The sequence below is a fragment of the Mus pahari genome, chromosome 11 (genome assembly GCF_900095145.1).
Source record: "Mus pahari chromosome 11, PAHARI_EIJ_v1.1, whole genome shotgun sequence".
In the NCBI taxonomy this organism is placed as follows: Eukaryota; Metazoa; Chordata; class Mammalia; order Rodentia; family Muridae; genus Mus; species Mus pahari.
Window position 1 is genome coordinate 8,049,689 of NC_034600.1, and position 22,778 is coordinate 8,072,466.

General features: G+C 38.7%; 1 protein-coding gene across 4 annotated transcripts in view; it reads left to right on the plus strand.

Annotated features, from left to right (window-relative positions):
* Ttc37 (tetratricopeptide repeat domain 37) overlaps nt 1-22,778 on the plus strand; it is a 105,475-nt gene that overhangs the window by 19,434 nt on the left and 63,263 nt on the right. For all 4 annotated transcript variants that reach the window (XM_029543987.1, XM_021208292.1, XM_029543989.1 and 1 more), the window contains 19 exons: nt 413-511; nt 608-716; nt 5,004-5,144; nt 5,803-5,904; nt 7,033-7,172; nt 9,220-9,306; nt 9,762-9,865; nt 10,861-10,987; nt 11,610-11,789; nt 12,442-12,566; nt 13,987-14,240; nt 15,481-15,583; nt 17,316-17,492; nt 17,588-17,732; nt 17,868-17,946; nt 18,036-18,097; nt 19,070-19,126; nt 20,796-20,864; nt 21,952-22,026. In XM_029543987.1, the coding sequence (XP_029399847.1) occupies nt 413-511; nt 608-716; nt 5,004-5,144; nt 5,803-5,904; nt 7,033-7,172; nt 9,220-9,306; nt 9,762-9,865; nt 10,861-10,987; nt 11,610-11,789; nt 12,442-12,566; nt 13,987-14,240; nt 15,481-15,583; nt 17,316-17,492; nt 17,588-17,732; nt 17,868-17,946; nt 18,036-18,097; nt 19,070-19,126; nt 20,796-20,864; nt 21,952-22,026 (2,235 nt within the window). The remainder of the gene's footprint in view (nt 1-412; nt 512-607; nt 717-5,003; nt 5,145-5,802; nt 5,905-7,032; nt 7,173-9,219; nt 9,307-9,761; nt 9,866-10,860; nt 10,988-11,609; nt 11,790-12,441; nt 12,567-13,986; nt 14,241-15,480; nt 15,584-17,315; nt 17,493-17,587; nt 17,733-17,867; nt 17,947-18,035; nt 18,098-19,069; nt 19,127-20,795; nt 20,865-21,951; nt 22,027-22,778) is intronic.

Sequence of the window (22,778 nt, forward strand, 5' to 3'; positions counted from 1 at the left end):
TGCCTCTTCTATAAAGAGTAACTGGGGTCATCAGCATATCTCTGAGTGTGACTACAGTGCTTCTTCTATAAAGAGTAACTGGGGTCATCAGCTATTCTTCTATAAAGAGTAACTGGGGGGTGCTTGGGTTGCAGGCATGTACCCAGGTGAGTGGCACTGTCAGGACCAATCAGACTTTGGTGGCTCCATCTGTAACCCCTGTAGTTGAGAGGCTGAAGCAAGAGGATTTCCACAAGTTCAAGGTTTGCTAGGATGACAGACTGAGACCTTATAAAACTGACCAACCAACCAAATGGAAGAATTTTGAGGTCCAGACAGTTGAAGGTTTAGTTCTGATAAAGGAGTTTTAGTTCATTTTAGTGTTCATCACATTTTTCATTAACTATGCTACATAATACCTTCTTTGTTTCAGCTTTTAACTGCATTTGAGAATGCACTGGACTTAGCAGATAACATTCCCAGTGAAGATCACCAAGTACTTTACAGGAATTTCATTCAGTGTTTGTCTAAAGTAAGTGACAATCATGTATTTCTAGTTATGCAAATGCTTATGCATTTATGTTCTTACTAACAAGATTCACTTTATTATGCTTTTTTTATTTTCAAGTTTCCTCATGAGACAACTAAGTTGAAGAAGGCCTGTGAAGAAATGATAACTATCTATCCTACTGTACAGTACCCACTAGAAGTGATTTGTTTGTACTTAATTGACTCAGGTAAGTTATATTGCTTCCCAGAAATGTGTGATTGTATAAGTGAGATATTGCAATCAATTAAACACTGTTTACTATGTATAAAATATTACACACACACACACACACACACACACACGTAGTTGGTGTTTCTTGACATAAAATAAATACAGTTGTGTAATGTTGCTATTTATAGATAGTCTGACAAATACAGGAAAGTAGAGTGACTCAGGATTTGTGGGTTATAAAGCTACTGGTACATCAGTGAACTTTATTTATTTATTTATTTTTAATTCAGTGAAGTCCTTTTGGTTGTAGGACTTGAAGTATGTTTTGAATTTTCCCTGACATTAGATGGAGGAGATTTGACAGGTAGTCCAGATGTCAGGTTGTGGCACTAGATACAGAAGGAATAACCGAAACCTCTCTGACTGGATAGGTTGGATTATATTAATGAGGTCTTGAGTCCTATGAGAAGGATTTTTCAGAACACTGAGTTTCACAGTGTTGATGTTAATGCCATAGTGATGGTCTGTTTTTAAAATGTCTTCAGCATTGTGAACTGTTGGTCTGTAAGTGAGCTAGAGTGCTCAAGTTGGAGGTATGTCTGATGTGCATCATGTTCTTGCTTCTCAGACTTTCTCGGTAGAGAGAGATGACTGTTCTCAGCTGAGTTATAGGAATTGGCTCATCTGAAGCCATGTCTATCTATGATCTAGACTGGTATTTGTGCAGACTGACTGTTGTTTTTCAAGTTGGCCTCTGTCCACAGTGTTTGTGCTGAATAGCATGCTGTATGGCGACTGGAATACATTTTTACACATGCATTTATTCACTTGAGATAAACAGGTTCACAAAAGTGAGTGATGAGACTAGACTGGAAATAGCACCACAGTCACAGGCTGTGATTATTGCAGAGCTTTCCTAGTGCAGTGAAACTGTTTTCACTTGGTGCAAAATTGGTGAATACCTAGAACCTTTTTATGAGTTACATGTGTCACAGTAGGAAATATGGCTGCATTCTGGAGGGAGCTGAGGGGGAGCTCCAGGCAGACCTTGGCCCTTGTGCCTCTTCTGCTTCTGTATGTTTCTGACTCTCCTTCATCACCCTCCTCAAGTTCTGCTCCATCTGAAGACAGACCAACAAGTATGGAGATCTTTTTCTTAACTTTGAAGAGAGTATTTTAACTATCATGAAAAAGTACCAAAAGTATCAGAGTGAATTACTTTATGAATTGCAGGGGCTTAGGATGGTCTGCAATAGGCTAGAGTGATTAAACCAAGTGACATCAGGAATAAGTGAATGAGCTTGGAATATCATACCATGATACAAAGGAAAGATGAGTGGAAATATGATGTGTTAATAGAAAGGAAAGATGAATGGAAAAACGTGTTCAGTGTCTTATAGGAAAGGGCAACATTATTTTCAAAATAGTCAAAATCATCAATTGTTTGTAAATGGTAAATTTGCAAGCTAAAGCTATACATGTAGCTTGGAAATCACTTGTAGGAAAGTAAAATGGAGAGGTTGACGACAGAGAAGACTAGGGGCAAAGGACTGAGGATGGCTCTTGGGCAGTGCTGTCTGGCTAGAGAAGAGGAAGAAAAGACTAAGGATCAAGAAGGGGGGCTAATGGGAAGACAGGAAAGAATATTTCAGAAAGGAATATATTACAGACCGTTATGATAGACTGAGTAACTGATTTTATAACTAAGAAAACTGGTATTAAGACCTTTAAATACAATTAATTGAATTGAAGTAATGATGTAGTACAATTGAAGTAGTTAGAAGTTTAAGAGGAAAAGTAATTGAGGAACTTTACTGTAACTTTAATTTTTTCAAAACCTATTTTTTTTTTTAAAGATTTATTTATTTATTATATATAAGTACACTGTAGCTGTCTTCAGACACTCCAGAAGAGGGCATCAGATCTTGTTATGGATGGTTATGAGCCACCATGTGGTTGCTGGGATTTGAGCTCCAGACCTTTGGAAGAGCAGTTGGGTGCTCTTACCCACTGAGCCATCTCACCAGCCCTCAAAACCTATTTTTAATGATGGTTCTTAAATGCTTTACCCTCCTTATAGCCCATCACCCACCAGAGGCAGTGGAAAATAAAGGATATGGGGCAGGGAGAGGGGAGAAGTGGAACTGTTTAGTAAGGTTCTTTGGAGCAACTCCCATCTGTGTTGTCTGGAAATCAGCAGTTTAGTTTACAGGTCAGCAGTGGTAGCTAGATCCACTCGCAAACACTTCACAGATACCAGCAGTCCAGTTCAGTCTAGTTGGGTTAGCAACATCTGTTACATGACCTAGCAGAGATAGCCAGGCCTCAGTTTTGGCTCGGCTCGAGTCAGTAGGAGGACCAGGAGAAGTTCTCAGCCATGCCTCTCAGGGAAGTAACGATCAACAAAGACACGAGACCCACAAGGTTTGTACAGCTAGCTGTGCCAGTAAGCCATGCTCTCTTTCTGTCACTTCATGGAGTCCTATTTATACTCTCCAAACCTCATGTGTCCTCCATGTGCCTTGTTTCAGCGTGTGCCTCGGCATGTGTATCTCATCAGTCCACGGAAGTGGCAAGAAACTGCAGTACATTATGCAGTGTAAGGCGGACCAATACATGGGGGGAGTTAACAAAGAATCCTGACTGCATTCATGGGGCAAGCAGAGAAAGGGAAGCCAGTGATGAAACAGCAATCTTTCAGAGGAGCAGGAGGAAGATTATGGTGATGTCTTCTCTGGACCATTGCAAGAGGGGTCAACTGAACATGACAAGTGCTGTGTTAAGCCCTTGGAAGACAAGATTGACAAGGCAGCTGTCAGCCCTTGTGCGGACAAGGAGATACATATTTTTGTTTCTCATCTCATTTCAGAATTGTCCAGTTTTTTTCAGAGTTTAGCATAAGACCCAGTGTGTGCCACAAGGATGTAGCCTTTGTGTCTGTTGTAGTTGCTGGTGAGAGAGAATCAGTGACCAGTGGTTACTTTCTCTCCAGTTCTGTTTAGCACCATTTTCTCCTTTGTCTGCTCCAAATGGTGTCGGTCAGTATTTAGGTGTTTCTTTGGAAAACTGACTGAGTGCTTCCTCAATAAGCATGAATTTGTCTATAATATGGTGGTTTTTTTTTTTTTTTTTTTTTTTTTTTTTTTTGTTTGTATAAACATGCCTCTGGTATTCTGGAATCTTATAAAGCAGCAGGAGGAAATGAAATCAAGTTCATCTATAGAGTTTCACATGTAGGTTTACTAATCTCTCTGATAGTCTGTCCTCAATCAGTGGGGGTTACATGATAAGAAAAAAAATGAGACACTTTCAAACATAAGATTCATCAAAATGCATACCTACCTAGCATTCCTTGAGGTTTGCAATAAAATGGACTTAGACTTTGCTTTAGAGTAAATTGGATAGAGCAGAAACAAAAATTAAATGCTGTAAAACCCTGACAATCAAGCAAAATAAAAACCAGTATCAGTCTGTGGGCATTTAAAAAGGTAGCAGATTGGTAAGTGAGGGTCATTGTCCAGCTTGCAAGAGGCCTGGGCTTTATCTTAAGATGAGGGATTGAGAGAAATAGGAGGTCTCTCTCTCTCTCTCTCTCTCTCTCTCTCTCTCTCTCTCTCTCTCTGTGTGTGTGTGTGTGTGTGTGTGTGTGTGTGTGTGAAGGATAATAAAGACACAATGAAACAATTATCCTGACTGATGAGAAAACATTGATTTAAAAGCTGAGTATGGCGGTGCAGGCCTGTAATCCCAGCACTTGGAAGGCTGAGGTAGAAGGAACAGGAGCTAATCTGCAAACCAAGTTTGAGGCCAGCGTGGGCTGCATAAGACTCAGTCTTACAAAACAAAACAACAAAAAAAGTATTCCTGAAGTGCATTTATGGGTGGGTATTGGGTAGAATTGAATGGGAAGTTTGTATCCCGGTGACAGAGAGGATGGGTAGATGCTCATATGTGTGGTAAGACATAGAGAGTTTATGTCCCAGTGGATTGTTCTAATAATCTGTAGGATGATGCACTAGGAGCCATAGGCTTCTCATCCAAATTCTCCTGATCATGAATTCAGTTTCAGAGTGTTATGTAAAGTAGTTTTACTTCCAGTGTTTAAACGTGTTAATGAGTCATCAATGTTTTCTGTATTTGCTGCTTTATTTATGTTTTTAGTTCCTTAAGTCAGGTCTTGGTAAATTATGTATGAAGTATGACATTTATGTATCTACATATTGGTAGTTGTGTGTATATATGTATTTGCACACACACATATATATATAAATGCATGCTCATAATGCTTTTTTTTTCCTTTCAGGGAGCCTGACCGATGAGGGACACCAGTATTGTTGCAAGCTAGTGGAAATGAATTCAAAAAGTGGTCCAGGCCTTATTGGCTTAGGCGTTATAGCTTTCCAACACAAGAAGTATGAAGATGCTGTTAGTCATCTAACAGAAGGTAATGAATGTACAGTGTATATATAGCATTTAATATGGTGTATAGGTAATCAGTCTGTAGGGACTAATAGCCTCATGTAAGGAGATAAACTAATGGGAAAATATATATACATACTCTGGAGCCTGCTTAGATTTGAATTACAACTTTACAGTGTAAGAGTGTGGAAAAGTTCAACTTTATGTGTCATAGTGATTTCCTTTGTACAATAGAGAAACTTTGAGAAAGCCTTAGAAGTAGAGCAGCTAAACTAAGTCATGTGATGTTTTGGATAAACTTATATTCAAGCTGAGATATGCCTGACAGAGTGAGGAAAGTTGATGAACTGTGTGTAGGAGAAAGACAGTGAGGTCAAGGAATACATTTATGGACTGGCAGAGCAAAGGAGAAACTTGCTCAGGGTAGGTCTGTAAGGCCTGGGTATGGGAAGGGGCAGGAAATGATGTTGAGCATAGCCTAACAAGCATTGTTAAAAAGCTTATGCTGCGTGCTGAGGACAGTAGGAGCCCATGAAAGCTCTAAGCACAGAAATATTCTGATTTGTGGTTTTAGACAGCTGGGGCTAGGGAGGTAGATCAGTCAAGAAGTGCTTGTTGTGCATGTGTGGCCCGGAATTTGATTCCTGGAACCCATAGTATCTGTGATTACCTCATCCCCCTAGGCTTGAAGGAAAGCCCTCTCTGCATAGCTGGGTGGTGTCGTCTAGCAGAAGCCCAAGTCAAAACGCACAGACCCAAGGAAGCTATTCTTTCTTGTAATGAAGGTATTCTTGATGGACTTTGTGTTTGTACATAAGGGGCTCCAATGCTGTTTGCCTTAGTGAACTTGACAAAGATACTATTGTTCCAACGATGGGCTTTTTTTTTTCCATTTTAAAATTTGTTGATTTAAATTGCATTGTGGAAAGAAATCAATGCTAAACCTGTATGCATGTCTGCTAGTATATTTATCTTTAAGGTGTGGGCTTAGGTATGGATGTTTGAGGTTTCCAACAAGGAACTTTCTGATATGGTTAGGACTTTCATGAATTCTTATTGTCATAGATACAGATGAGAGATAATTCTTTGGCCTTGACCCAGTTAGTTGACAAACTTCTGCATTTGACAGTGGATTCTAATTCAGTTTCTCTCCTCTTCCACTGCCCTGAATTTGCTAGCTGCCTTTGTTATTCTTAAGCATCTTCAATTTTATTGCATATGGTGTGAGGATAGAGGTCTTAAATTCATGTGTTTAGTTTTAAATTGAGGTCTTTCTAGAAGAATTTGAGAGTTTATTTGTATTTGAATTATTCATTTCTATCTATATATGTGATATAATTATATATATATATATATATATATATATATGGAATTTTACTCACAATATGTGTAGTGTATTATATTTTTTAAAGAAAATCTTACATTTTTAAGATCGACTTTATGTTATGTGTATGAGAAAGTCTGCATGCATCATTTCATGCATTGCTTTGGAGGGCAGAAGAAGGGACATGGAGCAAGAACTGTCGATGATTGTGAGCTGCCACTGTTCTTAACTGCAGAGCTATCGTGTCATTATTTAGAAGTTTTGTTTTGTTTTGCTTTTAGCCCACCTTTCTTTCTTCCTCCCTTCCTCCCTTTTTCCCTCCCTCCCTTTTATCCTTCTTCCTTTCTTCCTTCTTTCTTTTCTTTCTTTGTATGTGTGCATGTAGACATGTATACATGCCATAATGTAAGTGAAGAAGTCGGAGGATAAGTTACAGAACTCTCCCTTACCATATGGTCCTGGACACCGCGGTCAGGCTGTCAGGCTGGGCAAGCACCACTGCCAGCTGTCACACTGGCTCCGTACCATTCTTACAAAGCAAGCAGACTGGGTCACTAGAGCTCAAGTCCTATGTCCTTAATCTTGTCAGCTCTGAAGACCATAGATAACTTTGGTGCATCAGGTGGCAGTCTTCATCAGAAGAATCTTTGTCTTCGTCTGAAAGCAGAGGCTTTGCTTAAACTCTCAGATTGTGCATCTTCGGAGGAGGCAGTTCGTACCCTTGATCAGGTACGTGGTCTGAGCCTTCCCTTTCAACTTCACTTTCAAGGTACTGGGCACCAGCCCTCTCTCCCATTTACATGTTTACCACCATATATTTTGAGTTATAGATACAAATTTAGTATCTATCTTTCACTCTTGAAACTCCTTGCTGTTCGTGTGCCTGTGATTATCTTGTGAGGAGTTTGGCTCAGCGCCTGTCCTCCCGTCTTGTTTCTGTGCTTTGAAGTAGCACCACTTGGTTATTAGCAATTTATGACTTTGACTTTTTTCTTTAGAAAATGTTTTATAGATTATTGATCAATTGATGACTTAATAACTTCATGTTAAAAAATGTAATGCTTGCCTCCTCCTCAGACGTTGATTTGCTTTTAAAGGAGGGAACTGATTTCTTCAGGCTTTGAAATTCCTTAGTGAGAGAACACAGTGGGCAGATCATGAATTTTAGCAACACTGTTCCTTTTAGTGCTTTGTTGGATATATTAGTTATTGGGAGTTTTTTTTTTTAAATCATTGCTTTGTGTATTTCAAAGGATTTTACATTCTATGTCATTTCTTTAAAGTGATATCAGCCCTTGGCCTCCTTCAAGAACTCTTTAAGTATTGGGATATGATAGTTCATGCCTGGCACCCCAGCATAGAGGCTCAGGCAGAAGGATGGTCATGAGTTCAAGGCCAACCTGTGATATATTATGAACTCCAGGCCAACCTGAGCTACACTGAGTCCCTGGCTTAGAAAACTTAGCATCTTATACTGTCCTTGTCTTTTTCTCAGTATGTATCTTGTGTAGATGCTTTATAGATACCTTTCCACTACCTTCCCCACCCTTCCAGAAAACATAATGGAAAGTTTCTTTAAAAACTGTAAGAGTCCATATCTGAAACAGAAAATTTCATTTCTGTTTTGAGTGCAAAACATCGTGTCATGCTAGAAAGCAAAGGAACTATAAAAGAACCACACTAAGGAGACACAGGATCGTAGCTGTCCACCAAGGGCAACAATGCATTTACTGAGGGGAGACCTTGTTTAAATATGTTTAAGTTCTAGTGTGTGTGATGCTACCACAAAGGAAAAAAAAAATCAAAACAGCTTTCGAAAACATCACTGGCTGATGCTAAGGAACACACTGTAAAGTGTGAAAGCATTCGTCATGTCTCCCTATGAACTGCTCCTCATATAACCAAACAGATAGGGGAACTTTCTCATTGTTTAAGTATTCTGCGTGATAAGGAAAAGTCCTATGGTAGACTAGAAATCTCTGTTGTATAATCTTTAGTGAGTAAAGAGATGTAGGTGTTAAGGATCAGTGGCTTCCATAGATAAAAAGATAGTCTGACCACAACAAGGACAAATAGCATATTATCCTCAGAACATCAGACCCGTATCAGGTCAGGCATCCAGCCCCATGTGTTGACACAGGGTCCAGTGAGAATGTCAAGTAGCATGAGAACATACTGAATGAAAACTTAACGTTATAACACTATGACAAATAGTCTCTAATGTCAGTTAAATTGTAAGGATGAAAACAGAAAAGCAGAAGGGGACCCTATACTTTTAATTAAAAGAGCTATCTAATTGTACCTTAGTTGAATTTTGACTAAAGTCGAGTCTCTTCAAATTCTTCCTGGTGCAACTAGGAAATCTGATGCTAAGAGAGCCATACAATTGGCTTTGTATCTGAGAATGGTAGTAAGGTTGCCATTTATGAATACCTTTATCTTGAATGTGTATGCTGAAATATCACAGATAAGTAATACCTGACATTTGTTAAATTCATCTGAGGGGTATGGCAGAAGGTGGGTATATTCATGGGAGAACAAACCATCTGAGTTTATAATTCTGTAGCTGGATAGTGGATACTGCAGGGCTGCTGTACTTAACTTTCTTGGGTATTTGAAGTGCTCCCAATTGAATGGTAAAGAGAATCTGGGTAGTGATGGGACTATGACTAAATTCTGTAAGTCCTTGCTTTTCTGTGGTTCTTCTTTAAGTAGAGCAAACACCCCCAAGCTGTCTGGAGAGACTTGTAACAGATATCCATTGTTTTCCATCTAGGTTTCTGACATAGATAATACCCCAGGACTGCTGGTTCTCCAAGGCCTCGCCTGTCTGAACACAGGAGCTGTGGACAAGGCTACAAAGGTTGGTGTTTTTCATTCAAGTGGAAAACGATTTGAAGTCTAAAAGAGGGTTTGTGGATTTAGCTCAGTGGTATAGTATTTGTCTACATAGTTTAAGGCCCTAACTTTGGTCCCAAGAACCAAAAATAGAGTAAAATTGAATGTAAAATAAAAAAAAACTAAACAAAACACCCAATTAAGAAATAAAATTCAAAAGCCATTTATAAATATTTTGTTGTATTTTTTTGTGTTTTGGTATTTTTCCTGCATGTATGTCCTTGTGCCATGTTTGTGCCTGGGTTCCAGAGGTCAGGAGAGAGCATGGGATTCCTGATGGTTGTCAGCTACCATGTAGGTGCTGGAAATTGAACTTGGGACTCTGGAAGAACAATGAGCACTCTTAACCCATGAGCCATCTTTCTCTCCAGCCCCCGTTTGTTTTTAATGGCTATGGAATTGACAAGTATCTCCTCACAGATCATGGAAGATCTTGTAACCTCTCACCCAGATCTGGCTGAGGCTCACGCTCTGAAGGCTCGGGTTCACTTTACTAAGAAGGAGTACGTGCAAGCAGAAATGAGGTAAGACTCTATGCTCCAGTAATATCCTACTTTCAAAAACTTGAAATGGGCATGAAGGTCTCATTTTAGATCCCTGTGGCATGTGTGTGTGTGTGTGTGTGTGTGTGTGTGTGTGTGTGTGTTTAATTTCACTTGTAGCACAGAAACTATAAATTTTTCTGTAATCTAACTAGCTCATCATAATGCTTAGTTAGCCAATGTAATATTTGGCCCTGTGCTTGGTTTTTTTTTTTTTGTTGTTTGTTTGTTTGTTTGTTTCAAGATAGGGTTTCTCTGTGTAGTCCTGGCTGTCCTAGAACTCACTCTGTATACCAGACTGGCCTCGAACTCAGAAATCTGCCTGCCTCTGCCTCCCAAGTGCTAGGACTAAAGGCATGCGCCACCACTGCCCGGCTGGCCCTGTGCTTCTTAAAAGCTCTTCTTCAGTAACATAATTTTTTGCTTATTATAGTCTAAATTCTGGAGTCATGTTTTAAATTTGGGAATTTTTTGGTTTATTTTTTTATGCATATGGGTGTATTGCCTATATATATGTTTACCATGTGTGTGCCAGCGTTCAGATTATGGTGTCAGATCCCCTGAATCTGTAGTTACAGTTTTGGGCCTCCGTGTTGGTACTAGGAACCCAGGTCCCCTGGAAAAACAGCAGGTACTCTTAACCTTGAGCTGTGTCTTTAGCTCCCACATTTGGGATTCTTGAGTCACCTAACTTGATTGTTTTATTTTGGAGTCTCTTATGTTTCACACGCACTCATGCACACGTACATGTATACACACATTTTGGAATCTTATGTTTTATACACACACGCACGTGTGTGCATACACACATAGACATACATATACATAAACACATGCACAAACACATGCTCACATGTACACATACATACAAATACAACGAACACATAAATACACATACATTCACATACATACATTTATACATACAAACCCATATTTGCACATTTAATACTCCTTTTCACTTCCCTTTGATGACTTAGTTTCCAAAGAGCACTTGAGAAAGATGCTGAAGTTGCTGAGTATCATTACCAGCTTGGATTGACATACTGGTTCATGGGTGAAGAAACAAGAAAAGACAGAACAAAGGCGCTTACCCACTTTCTAAAGGTAAACCAACACTACTGCTAAATGTTTTGGTTAGAGTGGAGATTGGTTAAACAATCAAATGTTGTCAGATTAGTTATTTAAAATGACTAGTTACTGAAGTATCTTTTTGCATTTCATGTCTCATAGAAGAGGTTTTGTGAGAGTATTCTGTGGGATTTTCTAGGTAAAAATTCAAATCCTGAAAGTATAAAAGTATCTGTTTCAGAAATCTATGTTACAGACGTCTAGCCATGGTGACTGTGGAAGAAACACTGTTTTAGCTGATGACGCTGTCGTTTGTGGTCCATGAGTGTAGATTTTTAGCTTCCTGTTTTTACAGACATTTAGCATCTTTGTCTTAAATTCTGATCTTCTTAGGAGAGCATAGTAATTTGACAATGGCTTTAATTTTATATTTGTCTTATCAAAGAACTATTAGTTATTTATTGTGTCTATTTTCTGCAGGCACTGTGGCCAGCTTTCCCTTCTGTTTTAAATTTCACACTAAAGGATTGTTTGGCATAATTCTATAATTTTAATAAAATAGTTTCTTTTTTTTAAATTAGTGTGTTGTATCAATGCATATATAGTATATGCATTGAGATGAACTTTTAACACCACATTATTGATGTTTATTTCCAAGGCTGCGAGACTGGATGCACACATGGGTAAAGTTTTCTGCTACTTAGGCCATTATTACCGAGATGTGGCTGGAGATAGAAACAGAGCCCGAGGGTGTTACAGGAAAGCTTTTGAATTAGATGACAGTGATGCTGAGTCTGGAGCTGCTGCAGTTGACTTGAGCCTGGAGCTTGAAGACACGGTCTGTTTCATGACCACTTTTGTCTCTTACTCTTTTACCCCAGGGTATAAATGGGAATGGTTTTTATAATATACTTACTTGAAAGTTATCATTAGTTTTTCTTTTTCTTCATAGGTAAAATAGAAATAGCTTTGTACTTGTTTATAAACTACATTTTCTTTTCATTGGTAGATAGATTCTGAATTACTTGTCAGTTTTCCATGTGTGCTTTTGCATGGCTATGCACATGGATGCATGGCATTCATGGGTATATGTGCATGAGTGTATGAGCCTGAGGTCATTGTCAGGTGTCTTTCCTTGATAGATTTACGTTTTGACTTTTTGAGAGTGGACTGTTCACCGAACCTGAAGCTCACTGGTTCAGCCAGGCTAACCTGCCAGTGAGCTTCAGGGCTCTGTCCTTCCTTCCGCAGTGCTGGGGTTTCTGGAGCACTGCATACCCCCAGCTTTCACATGAGATCTACAGATCTGCCCTCAGGTCCTTCTATTATAGCTAACTTCTTGATTTCTCATTTTTTTAATTAAAATTAGTTTACATATTTCATTGTATATTGAAAACTAGAAATGGGAACTGAAAATGTGTCTATATCGTGTGTATAATTGTTCTGTATTTTTATATTTAGCATCCCTGACATTGATATTTTCTCATTAGGAAACTGCTTTAGCTATCTTGACAGCAGTAACTCAGAAGGCGAGTGCTGGAGCAGCAAAGTGGGCATGGCTGAGGAGAGGACTGTACCATTTGAAAGCTGGTCAACATTCTCAAGCAGTGGCTGAGTAAGTTGTCTTACTGTGTTTACATTTAAACAGTATAGTACTTGCTTAAATTTCTTTGCTAACCACATGAGCTTTATTTTTAAAAATTTTTTTTATTAGATATTTTCTTTATTTACATTTCAAATGCTATCCCGAAACTTCACTATACCCCACCCCCCGCCCTGCCCCCCTACCCACCCACTCCCACTTCTTGGCCCTGGCATTCCCCTGTATTGGGGCATATAAAGTTTGCAAGACCAAGGGGCCTCTCTTCCCAATGATGGCCGACTAGGCCATCTTCTGCTACATATGCAGCTAGAGACAAAAGCTCTGGGGGTACTGGTTATTTCATATTGACCACTTAAATACCTTGGGTTCTTTCTCTAGCTTTTCCATTGGGGGCCCTGTGTTCCATCCTGTAGATGACTGTGAACATCCACTTCTGTATTTGCCAGGCACTGGCATAGCCTCACACTAGACAGCTATATCAGGGTCCCTTCAGCAAAATCTTGCTGGCATATGCAATAGTGTCTGTGTTTGTTGGCTGATGATGGGATGGATCCCCAGGTAGGGTAGTCTCTGGATAGTCCATCCTTTTGTCTTAGCTCCAAACTTTGTCTCTGTAACTCCTTTCACCACATGACCTTTATAAGTGGTTTCTTACCAAGATGCATTTTGAGGGAAAGGTAACAAAATTTACTATGATCAATTGGGTGCTTATTGCTTGCAGGGCAGTAGAATTTAAAGTGGTCAAGGCATATACTTGGTTGAGGAGTTATCCAGTTAAGTCTTTGTTGGCATCATAATTCAGTAGATCCCTCAGAAGACATTTCAGTCATGAAAGCTGAGATCTCTGCTGTTACACTGATACTTGTTGGCTTAGGCAAGGGAGACCTTTGTGGCAGCTTGAAGGGTGTTTTGGAGAGGCTCATATGTGATGGATTTTAGTCATTTGTTTGAACTGTATTTCAGGGTAAAAATATTGAGTGAAGATAAGTCATTTCTGATGTATGTTAATTTCTAGAGTGTAAATAATCTGTTTTTATTTTTATGAGAATGCAAATTGATTAGAAGTATAAGCATCCCTCTCAGTCCTGTAGCCCAGGCCTTTAGTAGGGGGACTGACAGGCACACCGAGACGTCCACTCGTCCTGGTAGGTTAGAAAACAAGTTCTGTCAGATAATAAAGAAAAAGATATCATGGTCAGCATGCTCCCAAAAGAGCATTTTGTTCTTATTTTTAAAAAATTGCTTCAGAAAGTCATCTTACTATTAAAACATTCAAATTATAAAAGAAAGAGAGAAGACTGTTTTAAGTACCACGTTTGCAAATCAGAGGACGTGTGGATGATTTAATTGAATTGCTTATTTTATACATTCCTTTAGATGTGGATGTAGTTCTGTCACTTATAATCCTTTCACTCTTTCTTAAATGTTTAAGTTTACAGGCAGCATTAAGGGCAGACCCAAAGGACTGCAATTGCTGGGAATCCTTAGGAGAGGCGTACTTAAGCAGAGGTGGTTACACAACAGCCTTGAAGTCTTTTATGAAAGCCAGTGAGCTCAACCCAGACTCCACATACAGTGTGTTTAAGGTGGCAGCGATACAGCAAATCCTAGGCAGGTATTCGGAGGCCATTGCGCAGTATCAGCTGATCATTAAAATGAAAGAAGATTATGTACCTGCCTTAAAAGGTAATTTCGTTTCAAAACTTCCTTTTTTAAAAATTTTAATAATATTGAACTATAAAACCTCCAAGTAAATTTTCTACCTACCTGTAGTAAATAACTTGAAAATAATATAGTCAGTAGCAAGTATCTGAAACAAATTGCTTATTAAGAATTTCTTGATTTGATTATTTGATTTGATTTGATTTGATTATAAAAAGGTCAAGTTTTGTTTCCTCAACAGCTCATAAGTGGTAATATGGTAGAGATTTAACTTTTAGATAAACAGGACAAAAGCTATTGGACCCCAAATATATCTTCCAAAAAATTTTCTCTGGTACTATATGTCCTAGTTAGAGTTTCTGTTGCTGTGAAGAGCAAGCTCTTATAAAGGAAAACATTTAATTGGGACAGGCTTACAATTCAGAGGTTTATTCATTATCATCATGGCGGATGCATGGTGGTAGGCAGGCCACAGTGCTGGAAAAGTAACTGAGAGCTCTGGATCTGGATCTGATGGAAGCAGGGAGAAAGCGTAACACTGGGCCTGGCTTGCACATCTGAAACCTCAAAGCCAGTTTCCACACTCCCCCAACAAGGCCACACCTCCTAATATAGTGGCACTATGAGTCTTTGCGAGCCATTTTTATTCAAACCACCACACTATGTTTTGGTATTTCTATATTCCCAGAATATCTTAATCATTTTTAAAAATTGATTTTGTAAGTTACAGTAGCTTTTTGAGTTTTTGAGAGTGTATTACCTGTTTATAAACTGAAGTTTGTGATTTATTTGAGTGGCTCTTCAGACCCTCTGTTGGTTTGCAGCTAGACTCACTCGTCTTTTTCTCCTCTCACCTCTCTCCCTTTTTCCATTTATAAAACTTTCCTCAAAGAAAGAAGGAGCCTACATTTATGGAATATTTCTTGGCACTTGAGGAATTTACTGTTTCATTTAATTTTTACTGTATAGTTTTCTACACAGATTTTAATATAAAAGGTTGAATACTATTTTTAAACTGGCATCTGTAGTCAAGGCAACCCTGTACAGATAACTTCCTGTGAGTTTTAGTGCTTTTTTATTGCAAGAGAACCTTGACATCTGAGATCTTTTCTAAATGAATCAAGATTGTATTTAGAGATAATTTTATAAAATAACTGTCTTGTTTTCTGGGAAATATTCTTAAAAGAACAACTGGTTTATCTCAAGTTTATTCTAATCATTCCTTTTGTATATTTTAATGGTATACAACCTCTCCTGACTGCAGGTTTGGGTGAGTGCCACCTGAAGCTGGGGAAGATGGCCTTAGTGGATTTTCTGGATGGAAAAGCTGTGGACTATATGGGACAAGCGCTGGGATATTTCACCCGGTTAGTACCATATTTGTTTAACATTCTTACTTGCTTGGTAGTATAATAAAGCTTCTATGCCTATGCTGCTAGATATAGCAGTTATTCACACTGTCAAACATAAAGAATAACAGACTAGCCAATTAATTCTGTAGCATACGAACTGAATTAGTTTTACACATGGAGAAAGAGACTTTTTTTTGCTCTTTGTAATGGCTGATGTGCTGCAGAGAGGAGGGAGCCAGCAGCCTCTCGCGGACCAGTAGCTCTGTCAGTGTCTTAGAGCTCTCTCCTGACTCTGACATGGTGGCTCTCTGCTGCACATGATAGACGAGTGGAGCTTCACATGCATATTGTGCTTTATACTCATCAGTAGGGTCTGTTTCTGCTTTTAGATGGGCTGAAAGTAAAGAAAAACAAGCTTTCCCATTAATCCTGGAGAGAAGATATAAGACAAAAGTGATGTATCTACTAAGAAAGAATCCAGGAAATTTAAATCTAGAATGTTATAGAAGTGCAATGTATTATTTGTGTTAGATGACTTTAACAAGTCCACATACTAGATAGGGGCCAGGGAGATGACACTCAGGTAAAAGCAGTTGCTGGCTAAGCATGAGGACCTGAGCTGAAATCCCCAGCACTCATGCTGCCTGTGTCTGCACATGTGCCTCTAACTGCTGTTTTGGGAGGCCGAGCCCAAGAAGCACTGAGTCTTACTGGGATACACACACAGGCAACAAGTCTATAGACTATCCTGGGCACACTGCTGCATTTCTGTAATCCAAACGACTTGGGAAGCAAAGGCAAGAGGAGAACAACTTCAAAGACACTCTCAGTAACACCCCAAGAGCAACTAGAACAATGAGCTCATTTTAAAACTTATTTTAAAAAAAAATTAAAGTTGAAAAGACATGAGTTTGGGCTGTTAAGAGGCCCTTGGTCCTGTGGAGACTTGATGCCCTAGCATAGAGAGATGCTAGAGGGATGTGGCGAGAGTGGGTAGGTAGGGGAGGTAAAGGGGAGGGGGATATGATCGGGGTTTGTGGAGGGGAGTCTGGAAAGCAGATACAACATTTGAAACGTAAGTAAATAAAATAACCAAAATAATAATAATATAATAATAATAATAATAATAGTAATAGTAATAGTAATAGTAATAGTAATAATAATAGTAATAATAAAATATCCGTGTTGGTTTATTGTTTAAAAAAAAAAGAATGCTACTGTTTTCTTGTTTTCCTTTCATGTGTCAACTTTAGAAATCTGACTAAGATGTTTAAAGGAACTGAGGAATAATATCCTCCTTCTGAGTCTCACAGGGGTTGGGCTGGCTGACTGGAATGCTTGGTGTTTCTCTGGAAGACATTAGGAAATGGATCTGACTAGACTCATGGAGTAGGAAAGGCTGTGAAAATGCTCCATCTGCTTGTCCATCTGCTGTGACACAGTCGTTTATAGTAGCTGAGTATTGGGATCTGCCTTCAACCACTTTTAACAATTATGGTGAAGGAAAAAATGCAAAATTTCCTGCCACATAAAATGATCAGTTCCTCCCACCTTGCCTTTTTCTAGATCTTTTTCTTTCCACTAAGGAGGTGGTAGAGTATAGTTCTGTTAAGTGACCAGTGAGACATGCACAGAGCCTGACATTGTTCTCAGTCAGGACTGCATATAGTTCTTCTGTTCTAAGGATACAAAGTCCTGAGCCACAGGCTTTTGGACACAATTTTGAAAACCTTTGTTTATCTGTCAGGGCCCTGCAGCATCGAGCTGATGTGTCTTGCCTTTGGAAGCTTGTGGGAGATGCCTGTACCTGTCTGCATCCCGTTTCGCCATCTAAAGTGCATGTTCCTGTCTTAGGAGCCCTTCTCGGCCAACAAGAAGGACAAGAAGTCTTAAAGAAAGATGAGCTCCTGCGGCTTGGAGGAAGGTGACTTACAGAGATTACCAGTCAGTGGCATTAGAGTTGAATTTGAACATTAGATTTTAAACACACCTATACCATTCGTTTTTATTTTTCTGTAGGTGTTATGGTCGTGCATTGAAGTTGATGTCTACATCTAATACATGGTGTGATCTTGGAATTAATTATTACCGTCAAGTACAACATCTAGCAGAAACAGGCAGCAGCATGAATGATCTTACTGAGTTACTGGAGAAATCTTTGCATGTATGAAAAGTTTTGTATGAACAAATGCTTTTATGAAAGATGCTATAAATACTTTGTTTTAACATCAGACTGCATTTTATTTTTATAAATGCTGATATTCAAGAAATAAATGAATTTAATTTCACTTCTTTTTAGTGTCTGAAAAAGGCAGTGAGGCTGGACAGCAATAATCACTTACACTGGAACGCTCTTGGTGTGGTTGCATGTTACTCTGGTGAGAACTGAGTAACACTTTTTTTCATTTCACAAGATGTTTGTTTTCAAGCAAGAAAGTTCAGTTACTTTAAGTTCTGTATGTTTCAGGAGTTGGAAATTATGCCCTTGCTCAGCACTGTTTCATCAAATCAATCCAGACAGAACAAATTGTAAGTGTTTTGTGTGTCTACAAAGAGAACTGCAAAATTCCATGTATTAATTTGCTTTTAAAATTAATTCATTTCGTGTGTGCAGGTGTGTCTGTAGACATCAGAGGATTTCTTTGGGATGGAGTTGGTTCTCGCCGTCCGCTGTGTTGAGGAAGGGTCTCTCTCACTTTAAAACTACTATACTTAATTGCTGAGTATGTGTGTTTGTGTGCTTGTGCATGATTGTGTAAATGTGGTTGTCAGGATGACATTGAGGAGTTTAATTTATTCTTTGCTAGTTTTATACACGTACATAAGATGTTTCTAGAATATCCAGCTCCCTGTGCTCTTACTTTCCTCCCTCCTCCGCTGACCCCTTCATTCCCAAGACCCCTTCCTACTTTCATGTCGTCTTCTCCTCCTCTCCCTCCTCCTTTTTCTTTTTCTTCTTCTCTTCTTCTTTAAAAGAACTACTGAGTTTAATTGGATTGCTTGTGTGAGCATGGATAGAGGGTTACTTGTGGAGTATGGACACGCAAACAGTAGCTACACCACTGTAAAAAGGCCTCTCATTCTCCACTAGCCTAGCAGTCAGCTCCCTTGCTGGGGGTGGAGCTACGTGGCTGGGGGTGGGGCTCCATGAGCGCCTTGCTGCTGCACAGCAGGATGCTGATGTGCTCAGCCTTGGACGGATCTTGTACAGGAAACTGTAGCTGCTGTGAGTTTATGAGTGCAACAGCCAGTGTTGTCCTCTGCAGAAGCCTGAGCATCCTCTCCCATCCTCCAACTCTTACATTCTTTCTGCTGTCTTCTGACACCTTTCCTGAGCCTTGTAGGGTGTGCTGTAGATGTCCTATTTAGGACTGAACACTGAACAGTCCCTCTTTTTTTTTTTTTAACCAGTTTTACTAGTTGTGAGTCTGTATTAACTGCTGCCCACTATAAAAAGAAGCTTCTCTGAATGATACCTGTTTGTTTTTAAATGTCTTTTAGAACCCTGCTGCATGGACCAACTTAGGAGTGTTATACCTCGCGACTGAAAACATCGAGGTATAATTATCAATTGTGAGAAATCCTACATGTATTATCTAGCCAGTATGTCAAATATCCTAGTTAATTTGTGGCATTTACTTTATTATGTTGAATAATGAACATGTAAGACTTATTTTTCCTTGAAACTCATGAGGCTTCTTGTTTTATATTTATATAAAACCTTTTTGCCTCTGAGACACCGTCTTTCTATGTAGTCCACACTAGCCTTGAATTCACTATATAGTAGCCATTCTCTTACCATCAGCCTCGTTAGGTAGTTTTTATAGATGAAAACCATTCTCTTATGAATTCATTTGGTAACAGCACAAATATAACAGATGTTTGTTTGTATAGCATGTTTAGGTTGGGTGAGTGAAGATAAGAGAGACATTAGTATTTTTAATATCTTAAATTTAACCATTGATGTTGTAATTTAGATTTTGGCTTTAGCAAATGTTATTACCTTTAAATATCCCAGTGGAACTCCTCCCAACTGAGCCGATGGAGCGGAGTACCTGGAGTCATGTTATAGGCCATATGTAGGAAGTCTTCACAAGTCTAGGAAAGTGCCACATCTTCCTGTTTCTTAGTGTAGTCAGTGTGCTACATCCAGTCCTTTGACAGAAAAAAAAGTTCTGTATTTTTTAAAAATTACTTAAATGGGGCTGGTGAGATGGCTCAGTGGGTAAGAGCACCCGACTGCTCTTCCAAGGGTCGGGAGTTCAAACCCCAGCAACCACATGGTGGCTCATAACCACCTGTAACAAGATCCGACTCCCTCTTCTGGAGTGTCTGAAGACAGCTACAGTGTACTTACATATAATAAATAAATAAATCTTTAAAAAAAAAAGTTACTTAAATATTTTTAAAAAATATTCTTTTAAGTGTGTGATTCTATCTAATCACTCACTGCAACAATGATTAGCTTTGTAAAATTGTAAATTGAAATAAATTCATAAATTAGATTTTGACATATGTGAATGTGTTGTAGCTGTATGTAGCTCAGTGAAAAAAAAGCACTTGGTGTGGGCAAGGCTCTAGGTTCAGTCTCATGTTCACTAGGCACAATTGTTCATGAGTTTTCTTCTTCTTAAAAAAAGTCTTTCCTGACACCACATGGAATATACAGAAACAGCAGAAAGCAGTATGGACTAAATGTGTTATTGTTGATGTTTTTAAAGCAGGGGCCAGGGAACAAATGAACTTATAGTCCAAGAGGTATCTTTAATGTTGCTTGACTGCCTATTGTAGAATTGTGTTGTTAATCTCTCTTTCTTCAGGAGCAGGTCATATCTTCAGCTTCATTGGTTGTGTGTGTTATTCCCTCAATAAGGGGAACTATATTCAGCTTTATTTAATCATTTATTTTACATATAGTTAGCACATGGTATTGAAAGTTGTACAGACTGGGTGATAGAGACCTAGAGATAGAGATCCAGATAAAGATAGAGACCTATAGTATTATCACTTTGTAGGGGACCAGAGCTCTTTACTTGTAGAGGAATCTGTTGTACACAGAATTTTGCTAAGACTGTGTAGCTAAAACATTGAATTCTAGTTGTGCTTTAGTAATGGAATTTTATATTTATGTATATTCATGACAGGCTTGAATTTTCTTACGCTTTTTAAACCGTTGAAGTTTATGAAATGGCTTGATGTGATATTTTTCCAATTTTTTTTTGCCTAGCAAGCCCATGAAGCATTCAAAATGGCTCAGTCCCTTGATCCATCTTATTTATTGTGCTGGATTGGACAGGTAAGATACAACAATTATTAACAAATTTATCATAAAATAGCCTCCTATTAGCGCTAATGTTGATAATATTGCGTGTAGAATTTGAAAACTCATTGCATGCCAATCAGTGGGCTATTCAATACCTTTGAATACAAATTTTAGTTTATCTGTTGACAATTCTCTGAGGTGTGGCTATTGTTATACTCTTTAAAGATGTAGACATTTAAACTCAGATGTTGTAATATTGTGACCCAGCTGGCAGTTATTAAACTTTGAATCCTGTGAATGTAATTATTAGTTTGCCTAAGAAATCAACCTAGAACTATTAGTAAGCTTGCATTTGCAAAGATTATTCATGTTTACAAAGATTATTATGGTTATTGTTTTCTAATTTTCTATAAAATCTTCGTATTGTGATGTGCACTTTTGAGTATTTTCTCTTTGACCAAGTTTAGATTTTTGTACTGCCATATAGGATCAGATTAATTGTTAGTAGTTTGGATCTGTCACTGATTATTTTACTTTAGTCATATCACTTAAAAAAACGGTATTGCTGGTGACTGGATGACTTGTCTGAATTGTAATGAATTGCTAGATAGTTGAGCCACGACAGTGGCACCGCATGTATCGGAAACCTTAGTTAAAGACTAGGCGTGTACTTACCGTGGCTTTGTACCTTAGTCTGATGGGGGCAGGGATAGCAGGGCGCGCGCTCGCCAGTGTCCTTTCCTCATTAAGGGCAGTGGCACGTGGGGGCAGGGCATTTTGTGCTGCCCTGTATCAGGTGTTAGACAGGGAACACTGGGATGTGTATTTCTGCCAGATGTCAGTCTTATGATGAGATTGTTCCAGGGTATGTTGTGTTACTCCAGATTAATAAATACTAGCATAGTTACTTACATGTTAAATGTTTAATATTTTGAAAATATTTTGTTCTCTAAAATAATTATCTCAGAATACTACTTAGTTAAAAATGGGAGCATGGAAGTGAAAGTTAACTTTGCTTTGAAGTATACCTTGTAAATCTCTGGTTCTTCTAAAACCAATTATTATCATCATTTTTATCTCTTTTAAATTAATTAAAATGTTTTAAAACTTCTTTTAATAGGCTCTTATTGCAGAAAGAGTTGGAAGTTTTGATACCATGGATCTCTTCAGACACACTACAGAGCTCAGTATGCATGTAAGAATCTGAATGTTCTTCTTGGGCAAACATTATCCTTGCTAGCAAGATGAATAGAGTCTGGGAATCCTGGCCCTCCAGAGGTGGAGGCAGGAGGACCAGGAGTTCAAGGTCATGTCCAGCTACAGAGCAAGTGTGAAGTCATTAAATCCTGAGCTACATTAAATCCTGCCTCAAAAAACCAAAACCAGAAATAAAAAGTAAAAGAAACAAAACAAATAGTGGCAGAGTGGTAGAAAGTGGTATAAAATGTTAACGATAGCTATTATTTTTACTCTGTCTTAATGCAGATAAACTGTCTTTTTGGGAAATATTTGTTTTTATCTTCAGTGTTCAAGCTGATTGAAAAAAAGACAGTGAGGTTACATTTATTATTGATTTATTTTTCTGTTTATGGGTGCTTTGCCTGCCTGTATGTCTGTGCACCAAGTGTGTGCCAGGTGTCCCTGGAGGCTAGAGGAGGGCATTGGAGGACCTGGGGCTGATGCTACAGATAGTTGTGAGCTATCATGTGGGTGCTGCGAGCTGAGTCTGAGTCTTGTGTAAGAGCAGTCAGTGCTCTTAACCACTGAGCTGTGTCTCCAGCCTCCACATTGAGATTTATTACATGAAATAAGAGTAATATTGAAAAGAAATTGAGATTATAAGAAAGAATGGACATGGTGGCTTTAGTTGATAACTAGACTCTGGAGATACGTTGAGTAGTTTTGTTTAACCTGTGGAAATGGTCCAAGAGGGGGAAAGTCAGCCCA